General features: G+C 32.5%; 1 protein-coding gene across 1 annotated transcript in view; it reads right to left on the bottom strand.

The window, feature by feature from the left end:
• LOC118193563 (transcription factor RFX3-like) overlaps positions 1-21,951 on the bottom strand; it is a 102,810-nt gene that overhangs the window by 25,218 nt on the left and 55,641 nt on the right. The window contains exons 13-14 of the mRNA XM_085821449.1: positions 17,403-17,500; positions 9,672-9,821 (exon numbers count right to left, since the gene is read on the bottom strand). Coding sequence (XP_085677575.1) covers positions 9,672-9,821; positions 17,403-17,500 — 248 coding nt within the window. The remainder of the gene's footprint in view (positions 1-9,671; positions 9,822-17,402; positions 17,501-21,951) is intronic.

The following is a 21,951-nucleotide window of genomic DNA, read 5'->3' as shown; positions in this document are numbered from 1 at the left end:
CTATGCCCAAGTAGCATATTACTGAAAGGACTCTATGAAGAATGGATAAAACCAAGTAATTCATAAAATCATGATCTAAGAGAAGGCAGAATAACAATCATCAACTACTGGTTATGATGACCAATGATCAATACAGATACCTCATCCTTTAATCAAACACAAGAATTTACTGCTGCAATGATTTATAATCACTGATATTAAATTACTACTGATGGAACATGTTCACTCATTCATTGTCTCATAATCGCCAGTCAACATCAACTAATGGGGGACAATTTAATGAGCTGCAGATTAACCAGGCATAGCATAAAAAGTATTAACCCATTAGCCGCTGGTGCTGCGTTGACGCAACGGTCAAAATAAATGCGTATAAAAATATAACTACCTAAGCATTTTATACAAGCAGATGATTTTGTGTAGGGAATATTATGAAGATTATTTCTGTAAAAAAAATATTTGCCTTCAACAATCATTTTGTTTATAATAATTATCTCATACTTTAAGTAAAATTTAAGCAAAAGTTTCGACCAGATATTTTTGCTGAAAATATTTAATGAAAGAATCGCCTTTAAGAGTGATCTATTTTTAGCCAAGGTCACCGTTTATCAGAACATTACATCAATCAGATGTTTATATTTGTGTTGGGAAGGAAGCTAAAACAGGTGTTGCGCTGATGCAACATCAGCAGGAAACGGGTAATCAATCTCCTTTTTCACTCCTTCCTTTCGATATCATGGTTCATGTTCTGGCTGCTTTAAAAATGCCTAGAACAAGGTATCTTGCATTAGAAGAAGCCCTTTAAAGATTTTTTGATGAAGAAACAGATGATGATAATGTTAATAATGACCAGAATGAAACTGATGTTGTTGTTCCCCAAGAAATTCCAAAAGCTAGTGATGAAGAAGAAGGGAATGACAATGTTTTAAATAATGATAAAGGTATTTTACCAAACGATATACTGCTGGGGAAGTTGAAATTCATGTAAGAAGTAAGTATCAGCCTTCTAAATGCAGTTGTAGTCATACTAAAAAGTTTAAAAAGCAGGAGACCGAAAACTTGAAGTGGATAAAAAAGGAACTGTCAGTTATGTCTCAAGAAGAACATAAAGAAAGATATAGAAGCGAAACTATAAAAGACAAAATACAAGGTAAAAATATTGTAGAAATTTTCTTTTTGGTTTAGACATTTACTCTCTTCTCGTTGAACAGACAAATATATACGGTCAGCAAAAAAATTGCCTAGAATTTATTGCATCTGAAACCTATATGAGAAGATTTACTGGAATATTATTGCTTACGGGATATCATTCTTTACCTGAAGAAAAAATGTATTGGTCTTTTGATAAGGACATTTCTGTTCCTGTTGTACAAGAATCGGCATCATGTTTGCAGTACAGGAATATGTAGCAGAGCATTTGACAATAGTCAAATTGACAATACTGATAAATTATATGAGGTGAGACTGTATCTAAATTTACTAAATATCCCCACTTTTTACTACTGGAAATATAAAGTCTCTTTTAGATTTCAGAAGTGAGATTGCATCATTCCTTTTGCAAACTCCTATTGAGGGTGTAGAATTAGCCAGAAATAGATCAGCAACAGGAAGACCTAATAAATTCAGCATTCAAAAACTACTGCATGGAGATGGTAGACATTTTATCGTAAAGTCCTCTGATAACAAAAGACTTCGTTGTAAAGAGTACCATAGCCAGACAGTTTATAGATTCAAAGTATGTAATGTAGCTTTACATCATGATTGTACTGAAGCATTTTATGCTTGAAACTTTCAATTGAAATAATCTGTATTTGTAAAAGAAATATAATGTATATTTTAATATTAAATTAATTACAAGTAAAGTGATTTGTAGATTTATAAAACGTTATACAGCTAAAAAGTAATCCTGCGCTCCACTCAAAGGAAATATCACACGAGTACAATCCTACTCACTAAACATCCGTAGTCTTATTCCACTGACATTGCACGAACGCAACACTCGCTTTTTCCACAGGTAAGAGCATTTTTTTCTTGTTTTCAATGTAAATTTATATTATAAATGCTTAATTAATATTTGTTATTATTTTCATGAGAAAAGAATCATTCCTTGTAGTTTTGGTGGTTAATGGGTTAAATTTGTTTATTACAGTGTGATGGAAAAATTACTATCACAAATTATCAGAATTCAGCAAAATTTCTATAGGAATTACAGAATGGAAAGGAAAACATGCGGGGTAAGAGCAGTGACAGAAAATGATGTCACAATGCTTAGGAATTGTTTATGTTCACAACAATATGCAATTTAATTTTATGTAATCTAAAATACACAAACATTGTTAAGACATTCGTAAAAGTAAATTGCTCAATCATAAAAATAAATTATGTGCATAGCCATTAATCTTCTATTGAAATACAAGAGTAACATAAAATGTTCCTCTTTTGGGTGTTGATTTAATTTACATAAGCAAATGAACACTTTTCAGTTGTAAAAGGCCACAACAACTGACACAAGTATTGTTGCACACTGTGCACTGTTACTAGCTCATGACTATGATCTTTTGTTTGGGATAATAACTGTTTCAGTCTAGAACAATTATAATGTTCTATATCAAGGAATTGAAATTGTTTCAGAAGGGTAACATAACACCAAATCTGGCATAACCAATGCAATTTTAAAACTTAATTTCATCAAGCAAATTTGAAGCGAAGTCATCATGCATGAAAAGAGGTGACCCTCATACTTTGGGAAAGATTTTGATCATCCATCCTACAACTAAGCACACAAGTTCTGCTTTTTTTCTGAAAGTTAAAAAAGGTTTATGGAGAGGGCAACATTTAGAAAATTACTTGAAATAAATGGTTAAATTGAATACAAAAGCTTATGAACAAAATGCTTAAATATAAGCCATGATAATATAACAAAACATATGTTAGAAGAATAAAATATTTCGGGGCACTTCTCCTACTTCTTGTAGTTAAATGTTCTTAAATTTTTGGATGATAAAAGTAAATATAACTAGTTGAGATACATATCAAAGATTTGCAAATTAACTTTTAAATCAGCAACACCGACATGATGGTTTCAGTATATATGCTTTATAAGATTGATTTAACTTAAGAATTACCATAATTTAATTGATCCATACAAACATATACCATACTAGCTACGTTACCTCTTGCAGATTTGCTCCAGTCATGGTTATGTGAATATCATATAGTATAGTAATAAAACATAAACTGTGCTGATTTTGCACACAATAAGGTATAAATGTGGAGTATTGAATGAATATCAATATCTCATAAAGCATACTGACTCCAGCATATATTACAAACATAGATGAGGGCAACTGAAACCAAGTAAGGCAATTTTTAAATGCAAGCTCCAACAAGAAAGGCAGATATAAAGGTGCATTAAATCAACGGCCTTTCAGTTAGGCAAGGTATATTTCAAAATAGGTGGGTATACACAAAGTTATAATATAAGATTATAGTAATCAGCTACCTTCCTCGAGGTAAGAATCCAGCAAGTGACACAGATGAGAGCTGTCTGCAGAAAGTGTGGTAGGGCGTTTACGCCTGAGTTCCGAGTTTCGATTTTAGCCAGCGTGGCTGATTAATTTGTAAGGTATTAAACAACTGTGTTTCATTGTAGTTATTTTCTTAAATCGTATAATATCAACATCATGTAAATATTTGTACATAAAAGTCATGCTTCTATATAATAAAGGATTCATTTTATAATAATGTATTGTGTCATGTCTCTGTCATCCCAAAAAGCACGACAGCACGCTCTCGATTGAGAATCGGAGAGAACGAAGGTGACTGGATTTTGCAAAAAGATGAGAAATTTTTGTTGTAATTTTTAAAGAAAATTTCTTATAAATAAATATGTTTAAGGAAGTAATTAAAAGTGATTTGATTTCGGTGTTGAAGGAACTCGGTGAAGAAGCCGAGTCCAGTTTAAAAGTTGTAGAATTAAAAGATAAGCTTTTAAGTTCTAAAGAATATTTGAAAGAAAAAGATTTTGTCACTGAATTCCTTAATACTACGGTTGTAGAAAGGAAAAAGTCAGAGGAAATTGCGAAACTGCGTTTGATACATATCGAAAGTAGCAACGAATCTAGTAACAAATGGCCCGAATCAAATAGGTGCGTGGCTCATATTATATATATATATATATATTCCTTAATTTTGCAGCACAATGCGCAAAATTTTTTGACCACGTAGGTCTTTCTTTGTTTGTTCTTACAACTTAACTTTAAATTATATATATATATATATATATATATATCAAATGTCATGGATCATCAGATAGGTAAATTTCTACATAAATTTAAAAATAAAAATGTACAAAATACAAAAACATTTATTGAATATAAATTTACATCACCGGATATGAATACATGAATTTACACATTTCTATAAATCTCATTCAGCAATGCGAACTTAAAATAAATATATTTTTAATTATTTAAATAATTCATAATTTATCCATAATCGTCAAAAGCAATTTGCTTTATTTTTTTCCCCCCATTTTGATTGTAACAAGCGAGCCCTTTCAAATGCGGGGCCCGATTGGTCCCAATCGCCCTTTATCCGGCCCTGAGTAACAACGTAGAAAATACACTTTCATTAGGCAAGCTTTTGAAAGCTGTGCATGCATTATCGATTTCTGTACCTAAAAAGGGTGAAGCATGGAACTTATTTTTTTATTCAATAAAAAGGGCTTAAGCATAAGAACGTACCAAATGAGCTTAAGTCTGAAATTTTACTTAAACTGATAGATGATAAATCTTCTAATATTCCAGTTTATATTAAAGATGATGATTTGAAAGATTATGAGAAAATTAAATCTTTAATCCGTAAGAAATATGAACCATCGCAAATTATATGTTTAGAAAATTTTCACCAAGCTAAAAGGTTGATGGGGGAAACTCACTTGCAGTTCGCCTCTCGTTTAAGATCATGTTGGATGCATTATTGTAAAAGTAGAAATGTCAATGATTTTGAGTCTTTAATTAGCTTAATAATTTCTGACAAACTTTTTCAAACATTGGATAATGATTTAGCGTGCCATGTTGCAGTTCAACAAGGTAAAAGTTGGCTACGTCCAGAAGATCTAAAGAAGGAATTACATTTGGCTAAGGATTGCCCGAACAGGCGAAATAAATTTGAGAGGTCCAATAAACAGAACAATAATTTTCCGGTCAAACAGAGAGTTAACACTTTAAGTAAACCGAAGGACTGTTACAAATGTAAATTCTAAACATTTACAAAAACGCGAGTGTTCTGACAGAAAAATTAATTTTTATTCCTTGGAAAAGATTACAATTTATGTTGCAGGGAAGCAAGTAAAAGCAATAAAAGATTCAGGTACGGAAACAGGTACGGAATTTTGAACGCTACATTAATTACAGATTTAAAATTAGAAAGTAAGGGTAAAAGCATTTTAAGTTCTGTATTTGGAAACGTCATAGAAGCAACGTTAGCAACTATTCCCATTTATTACAAAAAACCAAATAGTTGTCTATATTCGCCCGTAGAACATCTTTTTGCGTTGACAGATAAGCTCAATGTTTAATTACACCAGATGTATGCAATCCCATATTTAAAGACAAGAATGAATCAACAGTCTTCCCTGAGATGAAACTAAAAACTCGTAAACAAAAACAACTTAAGTTTGGCGCTGCTGAACTGTCAAATGTAAATCTTTTTTATAGCTCAGTTGCGAATCAGGATGTTGAAAGATTAAAGAGTTATTCAGAATCAAATAAATTTAAGGTCGATCAGAGAAACTGTCAAACATTAATAAATTCTTTTAAGGATGCAGAATTAGGGAAGAATAATTTCTTTTTACAAGACGAATTATTATTTCATAAAGAAAAAATTTGTTGGGAAAACATACAGCAGTTAGTTTTGACCGAGAATTATCGAAATAAAAATCCTTCAATTAGCTCATGATTCCATATTCGGAAATCATTTTAGGTATGCGGAAAACTAAAGAAAGAATTAAGCTTTCATTTTATTGGCCAAACATATCCAAAGATGTAGAAAATTATTGTAGAACATGCGAAGAATGTCAATTAAAAAGTCCGGAAAGACAATCGGATAAAATTCCGATTACTCCTACAGTAAACGTAGATAATATTGGTGAAATTTCACCGCCTTCAGGAAGGAAACATAAATATTGTTTGTGTTTGATAGATAATCATTCAAAATGGCCGGAAGTCATACCTTTAAAAAGTCTTTCCACCAAAGCTACTTGTGATGCTCTTTTAGACATTTTTACGAGAACCGGTACTCCAGAAATACTTTGTAGCGATCAAGGCACTAATTTTACCTCACACTTAACTCAAGAATTTGAAAAAAGGTTAGAAACTCATCCTTGTTTTTCGACACCTGGTTACCCAGCATCAAACGGCTCAGTGGGAAAATGCAATCGGGTATTTAAACAAATGTTACATCATATAATTCGCACAGATCCTGTTAATTGGGACAAGCACATACCTTATCTACTTTTTGCATATCGTGAAGTTCCAAATTGCACTACAGGTGTATCTCCATTTATGCTTATGTACGATCATGAAGCTAGAGGTCCCTTAGCTGTAAAATCATCATGGTCCGGTGAAACACCATTACCTCTTAATCTAAGTAATTCAGCAGTTGATTATCTACAAGAATTAAAGATAAATTTAGAAAATCATCTGAGCTCACTCCTTTATCTGCCACGGAAAAACAAGAAGCTTACGCACATTATTTTAACTGTCGCAAAAGTATGAAAGAATTTTAAAATGGTGATCTAGTACATTTATTTATACCAGACTCTAGCAACAAGCTATATGCTAGGTGGACAGGCCCAGGTGAAATCATTGAAAGAGTAAATCCTCATTCTTATAAGGTTAAATTACCAGATGGGAGTGTGCGGCATGTTCATGTAAACAAAATAAGAATATTTTATGTTCGAGCACAAACTGTGGGAGTAATATTTGAAGATGATTCTGAGTTTGGGGAAATTCATCCAACTCTAAATAAAGGGGACTACGCAGCAACTGGAAGGAACTTCGAGGTGGATATTAGTCATTTAGAGGGTAGCAAACAAAAGGAATTACACGAGCTTTTACTCAAGCACATTGCGTTACTTTTGACGAGAGCTGTCTGCAGAAAGTGTGGTAGGGCATTTATGCCCGAGTTTGAGTTTCGATTTTGGCCAGCGTGGCTGATTAATTTGTAAGTTATAACAAGTATAACAACAACTATAGTAGTAACTATATAGAAAGAATTATTTTAGCATATGCAATGGGAAGAAATGGAAATAGCTATAAATATTAAAACAAATAGCAAAAATGTATTTTAACCTATAAAGATACCACATCATATGGCTTTGCTTTGTAACATCTTATACTTTAAAATGAGTCCAACATTATGATTTGCTAAATACTTTATATGTTTCATATGCTTCAAATGGTGGCCAGACAAAAGCCCACTAGACGTAAGCCCACAAAAAAGACCCCACTGGGATAATTGCCCACGTGACTAATACCCACACCAATGAAAGCGCACATTGATAAAAAAGCCCACATAGATATAAGCGCACGCTGATAAAAGCCCACACCGTTAAAATTAATATTTTTTCCCTTTTTTCTTCAGCTTCATAAAGCAGATTCATGAATAAATATAAAATAAAAAATTAATTAAATTAATAACAAATAATTGAAAAATAAATTTAAGTAGTGGAAAACATTTCATTTTGGGCTCTGGCTGAATTAAAATCTTATATGTATATAGAACAGAGAGTCAATCAAAATAATATAATTAAAAACATATATACATATGTGTAACCTTGTTTTTATATTTACGCGACAAATAGAAATGCCCTCGTATAAGTCCAACAAAGGGAGGTGAAAGGAAATACTGGCCACACTGCTTCTTTTAATTCTACGAAATTATAAGAAGTATAAAATGTATGTAAATTTTCATAATATACAGAGAATAATTTATGAATAATTTAACGCTGCAGAAAATTTTGCATATATGGAGAATTAAAGCCGAACTTTCATTTCAAAGAAAAAAATAAAAGTACCATAATCTATTATGGTTAAGTAAACATTTGTGTGCGCTATCACAAACACTGTTTTAGTGGTGAATTAAAAGCACGGTTTCAAATAATCTAGTTAAATTTTCACAACTTGGATTTTAGAGAAATTAATTTCATTCCCACTTGAAATTTCATTTTAATCATAATAATTATTTCTCTAAAATTTTTCAGGAAGTCATATCTATTTTGCATTTCCTGAAAATGTTTGCTGTTTTTAAGCGGGTATTCGTCTGTGGGCTTTTGTCATGCAGTTTTCTAACTGGTCGCTGGCTATTCAGGCGGGAAACCATTTCGTTCCTTTTCTTTCGCCCCCAGCTGTGTGAAAAAGTAGTTAAGGAGAGGAGAGCCTTGCTTAATTGTTTTATCCCCTATCGAACCTGGGGTGCCAAAGAACAGCCTCAGAAGGGACGGGGTGGCAGGAGAGCAATTAAAGGTTGGTCAGGAATAAATTAAAGAGGATTTTAAATGTTTTTGAGGTTACATTGGGAATTAATTTTCTGACAGGGTTGTCAGCTGAAAGTTTTAATTTGTTCAGAAATCTAAAAGAAAATATCTCTAGAAAAGCACCAAATTATAATTGTCACATTCAAAAATGCTTTCAATGAGAAATATGTTTAAACTATGATAATAAGCTCAGTCTAAAGTAAAGAATAAAATCTCTCTTAGCCAAATTTTCATTGTGCTTAACTGTTTTAATATTCCTAAACTAAAAAAGAACTAAAGATAAAACTAAAAAGAAATAAAATAAAATTCAAGTGTTTTTAATTAAAAAGTTAATAGTTTTAATAATGAAACAAATTTATATTTAATCTCAGCCATATTACCTTAAAAATATCATGTGAGAAACTCCACAATGATATTTTTCATTTTCACATACACATACCAAAATTAGATAAATAAATAATAAAATGCAATTTCAGATTTATCATCGAAACGTTATAGCTAATCACTTAATCAGAGAGTAGAAAGTTTGCTTTCAACTTAATAAATTAAACAAATAAAGTAGGGATAAAATATACAAACAGACACATATTTGAGACATTAAAATTCAGATCTGAATACTGCATTTTTTATAATTAAAATTATAAATACACGGTTTAGTAATAAAAAGCCATAAATCCCTTTTGATTATGTGCGCTTTTGCCAGTGTGGGCTTTTATCAGCGTGGGCTTATATCTATGTGGGCTTTTATCAATGGGGGCTTTTATCAGTGTGGGCTTTTATCAATGTGCGCTTTCATCACTGTGGGTATTTGTCGCGTGGGTAATTATCATAGTGTGCTTTTTTTTTGTGGGCTTTTGTCTGGGAACTGCTTCAAATATGCCTCACATTATCATAAATATGAAACAGCCGAGGAAAATATCGCATTTTATTGTTCACAAGACAAGACTAACAGATTTTAAATGCAATGTATTAGTAGTTCTTAAACTATATTCCCAACCGTAAACATTGAAAACTCATAAACAATATGAAAACTATTAATATTTTTTAGCACTTTACAGAACGGGAGGAATAACTCTTCAGGATTTCTTACTTGACCTTAGAGGAACTGTAATTATATCATAAGAAAAAATGCTACCTGCACATTATGAAAATCCACTCGATTTAAGTCTGCCATCATCTGACTGATTTGTGAAGAATTCTGAAGGACGGCTCGGGCAGCTTGGGCAAGGTGGTTTAAAGACGTGTAACGTCTTAGTGTCTGGGCAAAGGCACTTACTGCACTCACCTAAAAAGTAAGATGCAAAAATTTCACTAAAAATATTTATTAGAGTTAGAAAATGTTTTTTATTTTATTCATTTCTACAATGCATATTAAATACAATTAAAAATACATGTATATTAAAAGAAGAAACATAGCCAAATCTTAGCTTTATTAATGAAAATTAATTAATGCATACAAAGAAGATAAAAATAGATGTTCAAATAAATGATGGTGTTCAACTTCTTAACCTAACATTCTCTCCTTTATAGGGACACTCTATGAATTACAATAATATGTTAAGGTATTTTGCTATTTTTATAAATACAATAGCTTTCATTTTTATAACTCACTGCTATAAGAAAAATGCAAAAATATATTCAATTCTAGGAATGCAATATTCTATAACTTTCTATATAATGTTGGGAAATTTGCATTTCCCCTGCAGTTGTGCAATGCTGAAGAGGATAAAATATATAATCCCACAGTAGAAGCTATGAACTATTTGTCACATGGCTAGTAACCATGATTCCCTTCAAGATGGTGAGGAGATTTAATGCATGCAACATAGCTGTCAAAGACTAGATTAGGAATCTAGCAGTTTCCTGGACAGCATTTATATGAAGCATTTAATGGAATTGTTGCAACCAAGTTAATCATATATTGGCTGACATATCCTGCTCACCTGTTTTTGTAAAGCACAAGGAAAGCAGCCATTAAAATTCATCTTTCACTTATATCAAGTATGCTTCTTTGGTAGGGAACCACATTTAACACTATGCAAATACACGCAACATCACTAGAAGCCAAACAGGTTATGAAGCCTGGTTTCCCAAGTCTACTGAATATGTACCCCTAAGCAATAAGTCAATTCTGTTTTTATTATTATTATTATTATTTATTATTTATTTTGGTGAAAAACATGTTAAAAGAAAGTACTTCTTCCTTTTACTGAAACTGTACATATCTGATAAAAATAATGAACCAGAATATTCAACTACATAACACTAACTTTTGAAATATGAAGTTTCTAAGTGAAAATGGTTTTAATCCAGTCTGGACTTTGGGAAGTCGTATGTGAACAGTTATTCAAGCCAGAAACTTCTCAACTGAATCAAGGCGAATTTGAGAAGTGGGTCTCAAAAGATCAAAAAGCTTTATTAATTATTGCTCTGAACATGAAATCATCTGATGAAGTGCACAATAAAAATTGTAAAACTTCGTAAGAAGAATGGGTGAAACTGCACAATATTCATTATCCTAGAGGCCCTATTTATAAAGTAAGCATTTATGAAGCAACTTATTTCAAAAAAGATAAGCGCAAAAGAAAAAAAAATTCAATACTTCTTTCTTCGAAATAATCTGAAATTCCAGAAGAATTCCTAACAATTTTACTACTACACAGCTTAATTGAAAAATTTTCAAGTTTTCGAATTGCGATAGAATCTTGTGATAAACTACCAGATTTAAACACACTAAAAAGTAAGTTACTAGAAAAATCTAAAAGTTGCCAATTTAAAGTGCAAGAAAACAGTTAAGTGCAGAATGCATTAGTTACTGTATGTCACAGCAATGCGAAAATGAAATCTAAAAATGTTAAAGACATTAGATGTTATACTGCAAGCAAAATGGACACAAAGGCATCAGAATGTAGAAAACATAACAGAAAGAATGTCCTAAAAATTGTACTATCAGAATTCCCAATACAACGCAAGAACTTGAACACATAATTGGTACCTTGATTCAGAATTCGTGTGTCACTGCACACATGTGCAAAAGAAAAAATGAACTTACTGCAGTTAATTTAGGAACGCAATGTAAATGTACTGTCTACTTCAGAAATAACCATGTGAGGGTTAAAGATAAAAATAAACCTTACAAGTGATGAAGCAAAATGGACTATATATTGTAAACTGACGGAATATAACCGAGTTTTCAGATGTTGCAAAGGGTAACGCAAATAGGCTAAACAATAAACTGAAACTTGTATACCTTTTTGTGGGTAATTATTTCACAAGACACTGTATTTATTTACATGCTACTTTGTCCTCGCATACACACATATCACAACAACTACTCGCATTCTAGTCTTGGTTTTCTGGTTTACAATCACTTTGCGTGCTTGTGATGATTGGCGTTGCACCTTCTTTAAGTTTGATTATGATTAAGTTCTCGATACACCACATCCCTCCCCCTTTGCAACAACTGCAGTCTATCTGGGGAAGGTCGAATTCTACGGAACCAACGTAAACCTGGTTATATCAGCAGCAGGTCCGGTGGATGGAACATCCAGTAAAACCTTGCGCTCGGAAGACGACACAGACTCATCTACCTGGTGGCTATTATCTTTTGGATTGGTTCTGAAACTCCACTCTTATCAGGCTCTTTGGAAATCACAAGAGCTGGAGGTAGATGTATGCAGCTATCACCAATTATGGTTCCTCCATCACACATCTGATCGACATGTTGCCGCCATAGCTGACCATCTACATTTATAGTATAATAAAGCTACCCATCCTTGGATTGGACGGTTCCAAATCTCCATTGTCTGTCACCTTGGCGATAATTTCTTACTGCCACTTTATCGCCAACTCTAAATCCTTGGTCTGCAAACTCGTAAGCTTTACTTTTTTAACTCTATTTTCCACCCTCCTTTTGTGATCTGATCTCAATAAATGTATTCTTGTTCGATTTTCCCTCTTCGGCATTAGCATTGCAGGGCTCTGTAGAGTAGTTAAATTTGAAGCTTTTCTATATTGCATCAAAAATGTACTGAGATTTTGTCTCAAAGTTCCTGGATAATTTTACATGTTTCTTAAAGATTAGTTTTACTGTAAACACATACTGTTCAACATTTATCTATACCATTCCAAAACACATAAGATGTCACGAAGGAATGTTTTGTATTATTTTTGAATCCCATTTTCATCATCATATGTTGTATATCTTTTTGTGGGTAATTATTTGCTTAAGTCACTGTATTTAATTACATGCTACTTTAATTTAATCACATGCTTATGTACAAAACACATCATCCTTGCATACACACGTATCACTAAACTACTCGCATTCCAGTCTTGATTCTGGTTTACAATCACTTCACGCGCCAGCTTTAAGTTCGATTATGATTACGTTCTCGAGACATCACAAAACTGTCATACAATACATGCGGTTCCTTAAATATAGCCAACTTAAAAGTATTGCATTCTAAAAAGATGGTGCACAGCCTAAAATTTCCAAAAGTTAAAAATCTGATGCGTACGCCATGACTTCCTTGTACAGCCTATTAAATTATACATAGCTTTTGCTGCACTTCATTTAAACTCATTTTCTTGAATTATTATGACTTGAATAAGTGATCCTTCAAGGCAAGTTGAAAATGGCATAAAAATTGCAAATTTTAAAATGAAATAGCACGGTCAATTTTTGTCGTGTGGGAGTCACACTTACTATAATTTAATTTTTTCATAATAGGTATTACACTCATTATGAAGTATAAGTATCAGGAGATCGCATTAAAAGTTAGATTTTGTTATTTTTTTTTTCCTTTGACATTGCCAAAACATGAATATCTACATCTTTTAAAACATATCTATAATTAAAAGTATACTACTACCACCAACAACTGAGAAAATACAGGCTGGGTAAGGACTTTTAAGGCGGGTTAGGAGATAGATATTATAACTTTTAAATTGGGTGATGGCGATTGCAATAAAAAAAGCAGATGCACAATTAGATGTTATAGCAGTCCCATATACAAGATTTCAATGTTTTACAGCTGATTGTGTTTGAATTATCCATATTATATACCCACGTACAGATGTAGTGAAAAATAACTTTTGAATCCAATTCATAATACAGTATTGACAAAAAGAGTCTTTTAATCTGTGCGTACATATAAACATTAACCCTCCGAGTGGCCAGGGTTTTCGCTAAGAACGCACAAATTTCCCAAACTACTGTGAGAACAAATAATTTTTTTTTAATTTTAATATAAAAACTCTCCTGGTATTTCAGACCTGGATTTCTGTACTTTTGATATATTGCCTTAATTTCTTTAACATATTTTAATATGCATGTATATATATACATTCTTACAGACATCACAAAAAATATTCTAAGCCGTATATATACAGCCTTGCCGCTTAGAAGATTAAGCAAAAAAAATGTCAAAATGCAGTTGAGAATGTTACAATGGATATTTCTGTTGAAATACGATACCTGAAATTTTTCATAATTACAATAACTTCCTTTCCTTTGTACAAGGAAGTAAAAATGAAACCCTATATTGTGAAACCTGTACAAAATACAAAGAAACAAGGTTACCATTCCTGAAAAAAATACATGCAGTAAACTACGAATACTTGAATTTGTGTACACTGATATTTGCAGTGACATGAATGTTGCATCTTTAGGTGGTGCAAAATATTTCATAACATTCAGTGCCAACAAATCATGTAAAATTACTGCATATGCCACTAACTGAGGATTTTCTCCCATGGTCATAGAGAAAATTTTCATCTTGTTATAAAATACGACTTTCCGCTGTTATGGATAACATTAATAATCTTGTCGTGCATCCATTCCATAATTCTGTCAGTTACAAAATTGCACGAATTTTCCAGAAATTCAATTTTCAAGTCATTTTATAGCCTATCATAAAATCCCTGTGTTGGATTCTTCAAGACTCCATTTTTGATTTTATTTCTTGGGGAATTTATAGCATATCTTGTCAAGGCACATTGAGATATATCGTCTAAACTGAGAGAGCATTAAAGTTTTGCATCAAAGCACATGAATCTTATATTCCGAAAAGACAAAATTAACAAGTGTTCAATAGCAAATCAGAGTTGAAAATTTAATCATAATTCTTATTGCCAAAAGAAAAGGGGGAAACTTTTTTGCAAAAAAAATATACAAAATGCTTCTTCATCAATTTGGATTTTTTTGAAGCTTTTCACAAAAAATTATCTTGCTTAGTTAATGACTAATTCTAATCCAGTTCTTCCTAACATTTTAAAAATTCTATTTAGATTTTTCAATTTTCATTACTATTTTAATTGATAGATGACACTACCTTCTCAATCACTTTACTCCTTTTGGGTATAAATACAACCATGTCTTTCTCTTTGCTGCTAATTTCCTTGTTCCTGATGAAAAGAGACCTGTACCTGTTTGCCCTCAAAATCCATAGTCTTGACTAAAATCTATCCCAAACACAAAGTTGTTGCTTTCCTAATTACTTCCTTGTACAAAATAAAGGAAGTATTGTAATCAGAAAAATTCCAAATACCATATTTCAATGAAAATATCCATTTTGAATGCAATTTAACAATGTTTTTGCATGACATCTGTACCTAAGGACAGAATAAAGGACTTTTCCCCAAACGAATTATAAAACTGATTTAAAATGGACTCAAGAGGAGATTTTTTTATGACATCTGTACATATGTATCTCGCATAACTCAAAAATGAGTAGCCTCAGGACATTGAAATTTTGTATATATGACTGCTATAATGTGCAATGCACCTCTTTTTTTTTTTTCTTCTTTTTTTTCTTTTTGTTGTTGCAATCGGCCGCACCAAATATATATATATATACCAACTCTGTTACTAGCCTCCATGAACTCAGTTGTTTTATTCTTATATGTTGGTGAATGGCACATTTTTTGCTTAAAAATGATATGACTGCTATAACGTGCAATGCAGGTTTTTTTTTTTTTTGTTGTTGTTGTTGCAATCGGCCGCACCAAATATATATATATATACCAACTCTGTTACTAGCCTCCATGAACTCAGCTGTTTTATTCTTATATGTTGGTGAATGGCACATTTTTTGCTTAAAAATGATTGAATTATGTTGTTCTTATCTTCTGATTAAGGTTTATATCCCTTTAGTTAATCTGCATGCAATATTTGTAGAAGTATGAACTGGAGGAAGATAAGAACTTGGAGGAATCACAAAGAGGATTTTAAAAAAGCAACTTACAATAAATATAATCTCCGACGGGGAACTCCGAATGGCCTGAACTTGGCCATTGTGCACTTCCCCGTCGGAGAAGACAGACAGAGCTGAATACTTAATTTTAGATCACAGAAAAGTGGGACTTTTAGTCTCTACAAAAATGATTATTCATCTAGCAAAAGCGATAGGGACTGACAGATCGTAAATTTTACTAGATCAACATCATGGTGTTCAATATTCATGAAGAGAACCAGCTATGCATGTGAACTAAAACAAAAATATTGCAAAAGATGCCATACAAATATGATGAAAAAATGACTGAATTTCAGTGATTTGTCATTAATGCACGAAAACGAGAAAATTTTGAACTTGCACAAATAGGAAACATGGACGATGTTCCTCTGATTTATGAAGTGCCCTCAAACAAAACTGTATATTTCAAAGGTACAAAAAAGTGTTACTGTTAAAATTTCATGGCTTGAAAAATCTCATTACTTGGCCGTTTTATCCTGCTGTGCTGATGGAACAAAATTGCCCTCACTATAGATTTTTAAAAGGAAGACACTACCCAAAGAAAAACTACCTGAAGGAGTGTTTATACATGTTCATGCAAAATGCTGAATGCATGAAGGAGGAATAAAGTTATGGATAGATAAAATCTGGTCGAGCCATCCTGGTGGACTGTTGAAGAATCCTGGCTTACTAGTACAGGATCAGTTTTGTTCTCGCAGAACAGAAGATGTTAAAAATAAACTCAAAGAGTTGAAAACTCAGCTGTAATTTCAGAAGCCCTAACTAGTCAGCTTCAACCTTTAGATGTCTGCATTAATAAACCATTTAAGGGATTTATGAAGGAGAAGCGGAACAGCTGGATGCAGTCTTCAAATTTTGAGGTTTACCATCAGGAACAAGCCTAGCATTTTGTAAGTTTCCAAATGGGTCAAAGCTCCATGGGATGCTGAGAAAACAGAGACAGTAGTTAAATCATTAAAGAAGTGTGGCATTAGTAATGCACTGGATGGTACAGAGGACAATTTGTTGTAAGAGGACTCAGATGATGATTTAGAGGAGGTTTCAATTGACTCTTCATTTAACTCTGGAGATGAGTGTCTGGTTTTGACTAAGAAGATTAAAAGGTTTCTTTCCCAGATAGATTGGGTATTTGCAGAAAGTATTACCTTGTATTTAAAATACTGTAAATTCATTATAATGATCAGTTATAACATTTCATCCTTCAAAAATGTGTATAAAAAAGTGGGGTGCATCTTATACGCCGGCAAATATGGTATATAAAACAAACATTTCTGACTCTGAACACTCATGGCTATACACAAGGGTACTAGATTTAATTTCACATACTGGGTAATGTATATTTCATCTTAATAATGGAAAAGAAAACATATTTGATTTTGGTGGACAATTCTTTATTAGCAAACAGAAATTATTGTGCAATAGCATCAACAGAGCATTAAAAAATAAATAAACAATAGCTTAAGTACAATGATCACAGTAAAAATGGTATATACATTGAATACAGCAAAAGTTTGTTAAAAATATCAAAGTGATTATTTTTGTTCATTTGGTATGAAAACAGAGGATTAACATGATCTAAACAATAAAAGATGTGTTTACAATTAACTTACTTTGACTTTTATAACTTCTTCTGGACAGCCAACCATTGCTGATGAAAGCCAGGATTCCAAACATTTTGCAAAATTTCGAATCGCCTGAGTAAGAGAACCTGAAAAATTAAAATATTAGAAATAAATAATAATATTAATAAAAATATATTATTCCCTCTTAACCTTTTGATATTCTTTACCTCCGAAAAATATTACAGATCTTCCCAAACATTAAAGAATGTTTACAGTGTAGCAATAATTTATACTCCTTAGAACCAGATTAACAAAAAGACAAATATTCAAAATAATTTCTGAATGGAAACACTGAGAGTAGAAGGAATTGAGAACAAACACAATGCAGGAAATAAATCTGCAATGATTAGGAGAATTCTTCTTTATGTTAAAAAGTAAAAATTATTCACTGAAACAAAATTTCTAGAAATGCACCAATCGAAATTTCAAAAGCGCAAAAATTTAGATAAATTAAACAGCAAATTTGAAAACATACACTTCACGAAACAAACAGATATACTGAAAATTTCATCATAACCAATTATTACCATGTGAAAGTTGCAAAAAAATTCGCAGTTTTTTTGGGGGGAGGGGGAACAGGAAGAATGGAAGTCATAATATTTGGCTTAGTTCAAATACACACTCATGTCCAAAATTATCTTTACATACCCAAAAATGATGATATTCAATAAAATATCGAATCAATGTGATCCGTATTTGCAGGGAATGTGTGAAAACCAAGCCTAATTAGCATTATCCAATCAAAAGTAATCAAACGGTTTGTGATATGCAAATCTAGGCGTTACGTCATCCAAGGGTGAATTTGTGCTTTGCGCAAACTGAATATTTGAGTGAATTTCTGCAACATAGCGTTTGATTTCAGTGTGTAGGGACTCAAAGCGGTTTGTTATGGCTTCGAAGTATCATTTGGAAGAATCTGTAAAGTGGCGAATTATCGGCCGTTTAGAAGCAGGGCAGTCAATCATGGAAACAGCCACATGTCTGAATATTTCAAGACAGACAGTCTCTTAGCTTTGGAAACAGTTTGAAAATGATGGAAGTGTTGTAAGGAGGCCTGGACAAGGTCGTAAACGAATGACAACTGCTTCTGAAGATCGGTATCTGGCATTAACTGCCCGTCGTAACAGAAAGGCTACTGCTTGCCAGTTAAGTTCAGAGTTTGCAGCCGCCACTGGAACTGTTGCATCACGGGAAACAATATACAGAAGGCTTAATGAAAAAGGCCTTTATGCCAGAAAGCCAAGGGTATGTGTTTTACTGTCTTCACAGAAAAAGAGGGATCGCTTTAATTGGTGTAAAGAACATCAAAACTGGACTGAACATCAATGGTCCCATGTTCTCTTTACTGATGAGTCGCGGTTTAGTTTAACTGGTGATTCTAAACGTGTTTACATCTGGAGGGAGTCAGGAACACGAAATGATCCCTCGAACATTGTGGAACGTGACCGTTTCGGTAGTGGAGGTGTAATGGTATGGGGTGGAATAATGATCGATGGACGTACGCCCCTACACGTGTTCAGCAGTGGATCTGTGACAGGCCAGATATATCGAGATGAGGTCTTAGATCCTTATGTAATACTTTTCAGGGGTGCATATGGACCTGACTTTTTATTTATGGATGATAATGCTCGTCCACATCGAGCAAACCTCGTTGATGAATTCCTTGAAAGTGAAGACATTAAGCGAATACCTTGGCCACCAAACTTTCCTGACTTTAACCCGATAGAGAACTTATGGGACTACCTTGGAAGAGCAATTGCTCGTATACATCCTCCTCCTAGAGATGTAAATGCTCTGAAGACGGCATCGCTGGAAGAGTGGAGATTAATTCCCCAAACTGTGGTTAACAATGTTATTTCCAGCCTTAAAACATGTTGTGATATGTATGTACAAGTCAGGGAGATCATATTCCATATTAAATTCGTAAGACTTAATTCTTTTTCTGAATCATTCCTTTTTTTTCTTAACTCTCTTTGTCACACTTTACTACCATTTTTATTGTTTCATGCTACAATTTTATATCATATGAGGTGATCTTAAATTTTTTCTTTTGCATTTATGTGTCATCATGTTATGTATGATTCCACGAAAATTCATTAAATTATTAGTCTCTGAGAAATCCGTGAATTTATGCATGTAAACATAATTTTGGACATGAGTGTAATATTTAAATATATAATAATAATTTTATATTTGGCTTAAAATGCAAATAATCAATTATGTTTTTAAGTTAATGGCATGAAACAATGTGGTACAATGGTAAACCAAAGTTGTTAAGTACACAGTTTGTATTTTCTTCTGCCCAATTTCTTCCCAATCCTATAAATTAGTAAATGAAAGCTTAATAAATTATTATTAATTGTTTCATTTCCTATCCATTGCTGATGCCATATTCACTTTTTGAGGGGAGGAGGACACAAGAAATGACTATTGAATAGTACAACAACGAAAAGTGCCAATTAATAATCTAGAATTAATTAATAATCATGATATACTTCTCTATAGGGTGCTTCACAGAGTACATCAAACCTTTTAGTTGAATAACTCTTCGAGTGGAACAACTGATGTGAAGTTGCACACACATGCACAGGGACCCAAAGGAAACTTATTTATATACGTTGGATAGTTTCAAAAAATATTTGTTTTCACCAAAATGTACCAATATTCAACTGAGGAGCATGTTTAGATAAAACGTTTTATCTTTGCAACCAGAAGTCTGCTGAAAGAGTCAGGAAGTGGTCTAGTGTCAGTAGGCCAGAGCCATCCTTAAGCATGTTTACCAAATTTGAACAAATAGGTTCAGTGGCTCGTGACAAAGTGGGCATGAAGACCCAAAAAAAAAAAAAAAAAGACATCAAGAATTCCTGAAAACATCATAAAGTCCTTCAGTTAGTTTATGACTCCATGTTTGCGAATCATTTAGGGATGCAAAAAACTAAAGGATGAAATATACTGGCTGAGTACATCAAAAAAAAAAAAAAAAAAAAAAAAGTAGAAAATTGTCGTAGAACATGTAAAATATAAAAACCTGAAAAACAGTCTGATAAAATTCCTATTAGCCCTTCTGTTGGTGCACTACATCAATTTTATGTGGTAAATATAAATATTATTAGTGAGATCTCACCACCTTCAGGAACAATACACAAGTATTGTCTCTGTTTAAGAGATAATCATCCAAAATGGCCAGAAGTCACGCCTCTAAAGTATTTCTGCTTAAGTGACATGCGATGTTCTTTTAGAAATTTTTATGAGGACAGGTATTCTAAAAATTATTTGTAGTCATCAAAGTATTACTTTTATCTCAGACTCAAGAATATGAAAAAAGGTTAGGAATTAATTCTCAGTTTTCAATACCAGGTTATCCTGCATTCAAATGGCTCAGTAGAAAAATGGAATCATGTATTTAAACAAATTTTACATCATGTAATTTGCACAGATTCTGATAACTGGGACAAGCAAATTACATTCAAAAGTCGTTAATCCGGACTCGTCGGGACTTCGGCGATTCCAGGTTATAGATTTTTCCGGATTAATCCGGATTTCATCAGTTTAAATCTGGTAAAACGGCATGCAGAAATTATAAAATTAAAAATATGAAACCGTAATTTAAGAAATAAAGAACAATTATGATCTAAAGGGTATCAAAATTTACAAACAAAAAAAACAAAAAAAAACAAAAAAAAACTTAATATTTATTTGTTTACTTCATTAAACATTTCTTTCAATGTAAGTTGTTTAAGTTGCTTCATTTTTTATGTGATAATACATTCTCCTTAATTCTATAAACACACATAATTTCTTGTTCAGTTACAAAGTTCCGCTGTTCAAGTCCTATAATTGCTGTGTCGAGAATACTGACTAATTTGTCAATCGAAATTTTTTCGTTTTCAATAACCTCTGTTACTTTCTTCGCTATCGGAAGTGAATTATAATGACGAGGCATTTGATTTAAATCATATCAAAGACGGAGTACATCGAGATGAAATACTACATTGAGTAAGGAATTATAAGCCAAATAAAATAAAAACATCTGCCCTTAAGATAAGGATAGTGCTGACAGATGAACTTCCAATTCTGCACGCCACTGCAGTGTTAAAGATAAACAAAGTTTAGATAAACAAACGTTAAAGATTAGATAACCAAAGGATATGCCTTTATCCATTTTTTGCAGCACTTCCACTTTTTGTTTAATGGACTCCGAAAGATACTTTCGCTTTGTATATCCTTTACATATTAGTAAATATATATCGGAAATTCTATTTGACATAATCGAAAGTTCAAGCTTACTTTTATAAAATTGCTCTAATAGTCTGCAAAAAATAATAATCCGGATCCAATTCGAAGATTAAGGAACAACACAATCTGCAACATTAACTGAAATAGATAATTAGATAATTTTAGCTTAGCTTATCCCGTCCGTTATACATTAAACGCGCATTCGTAAACGTATTTTGCGCACGTGCACACGCAAATTCGCAGCGGTAAAGGTCAACGTCAATGCGATGCATGCGCAGAAAGTTTGTAGCTTTGAGGTCCG

This window comes from Stegodyphus dumicola, chromosome 7 (assembly GCF_044657685.1).
Source record: "Stegodyphus dumicola isolate Sdum_Otavi_A_Nest chromosome 7, ASM4465768v1".
NCBI lineage: Eukaryota > Metazoa > Arthropoda > Arachnida > Araneae > Eresidae > Stegodyphus > Stegodyphus dumicola.
Note: the sequence above shows the minus strand (reverse complement) of the source record. Positions and strands in the feature narration are given on the sequence as shown.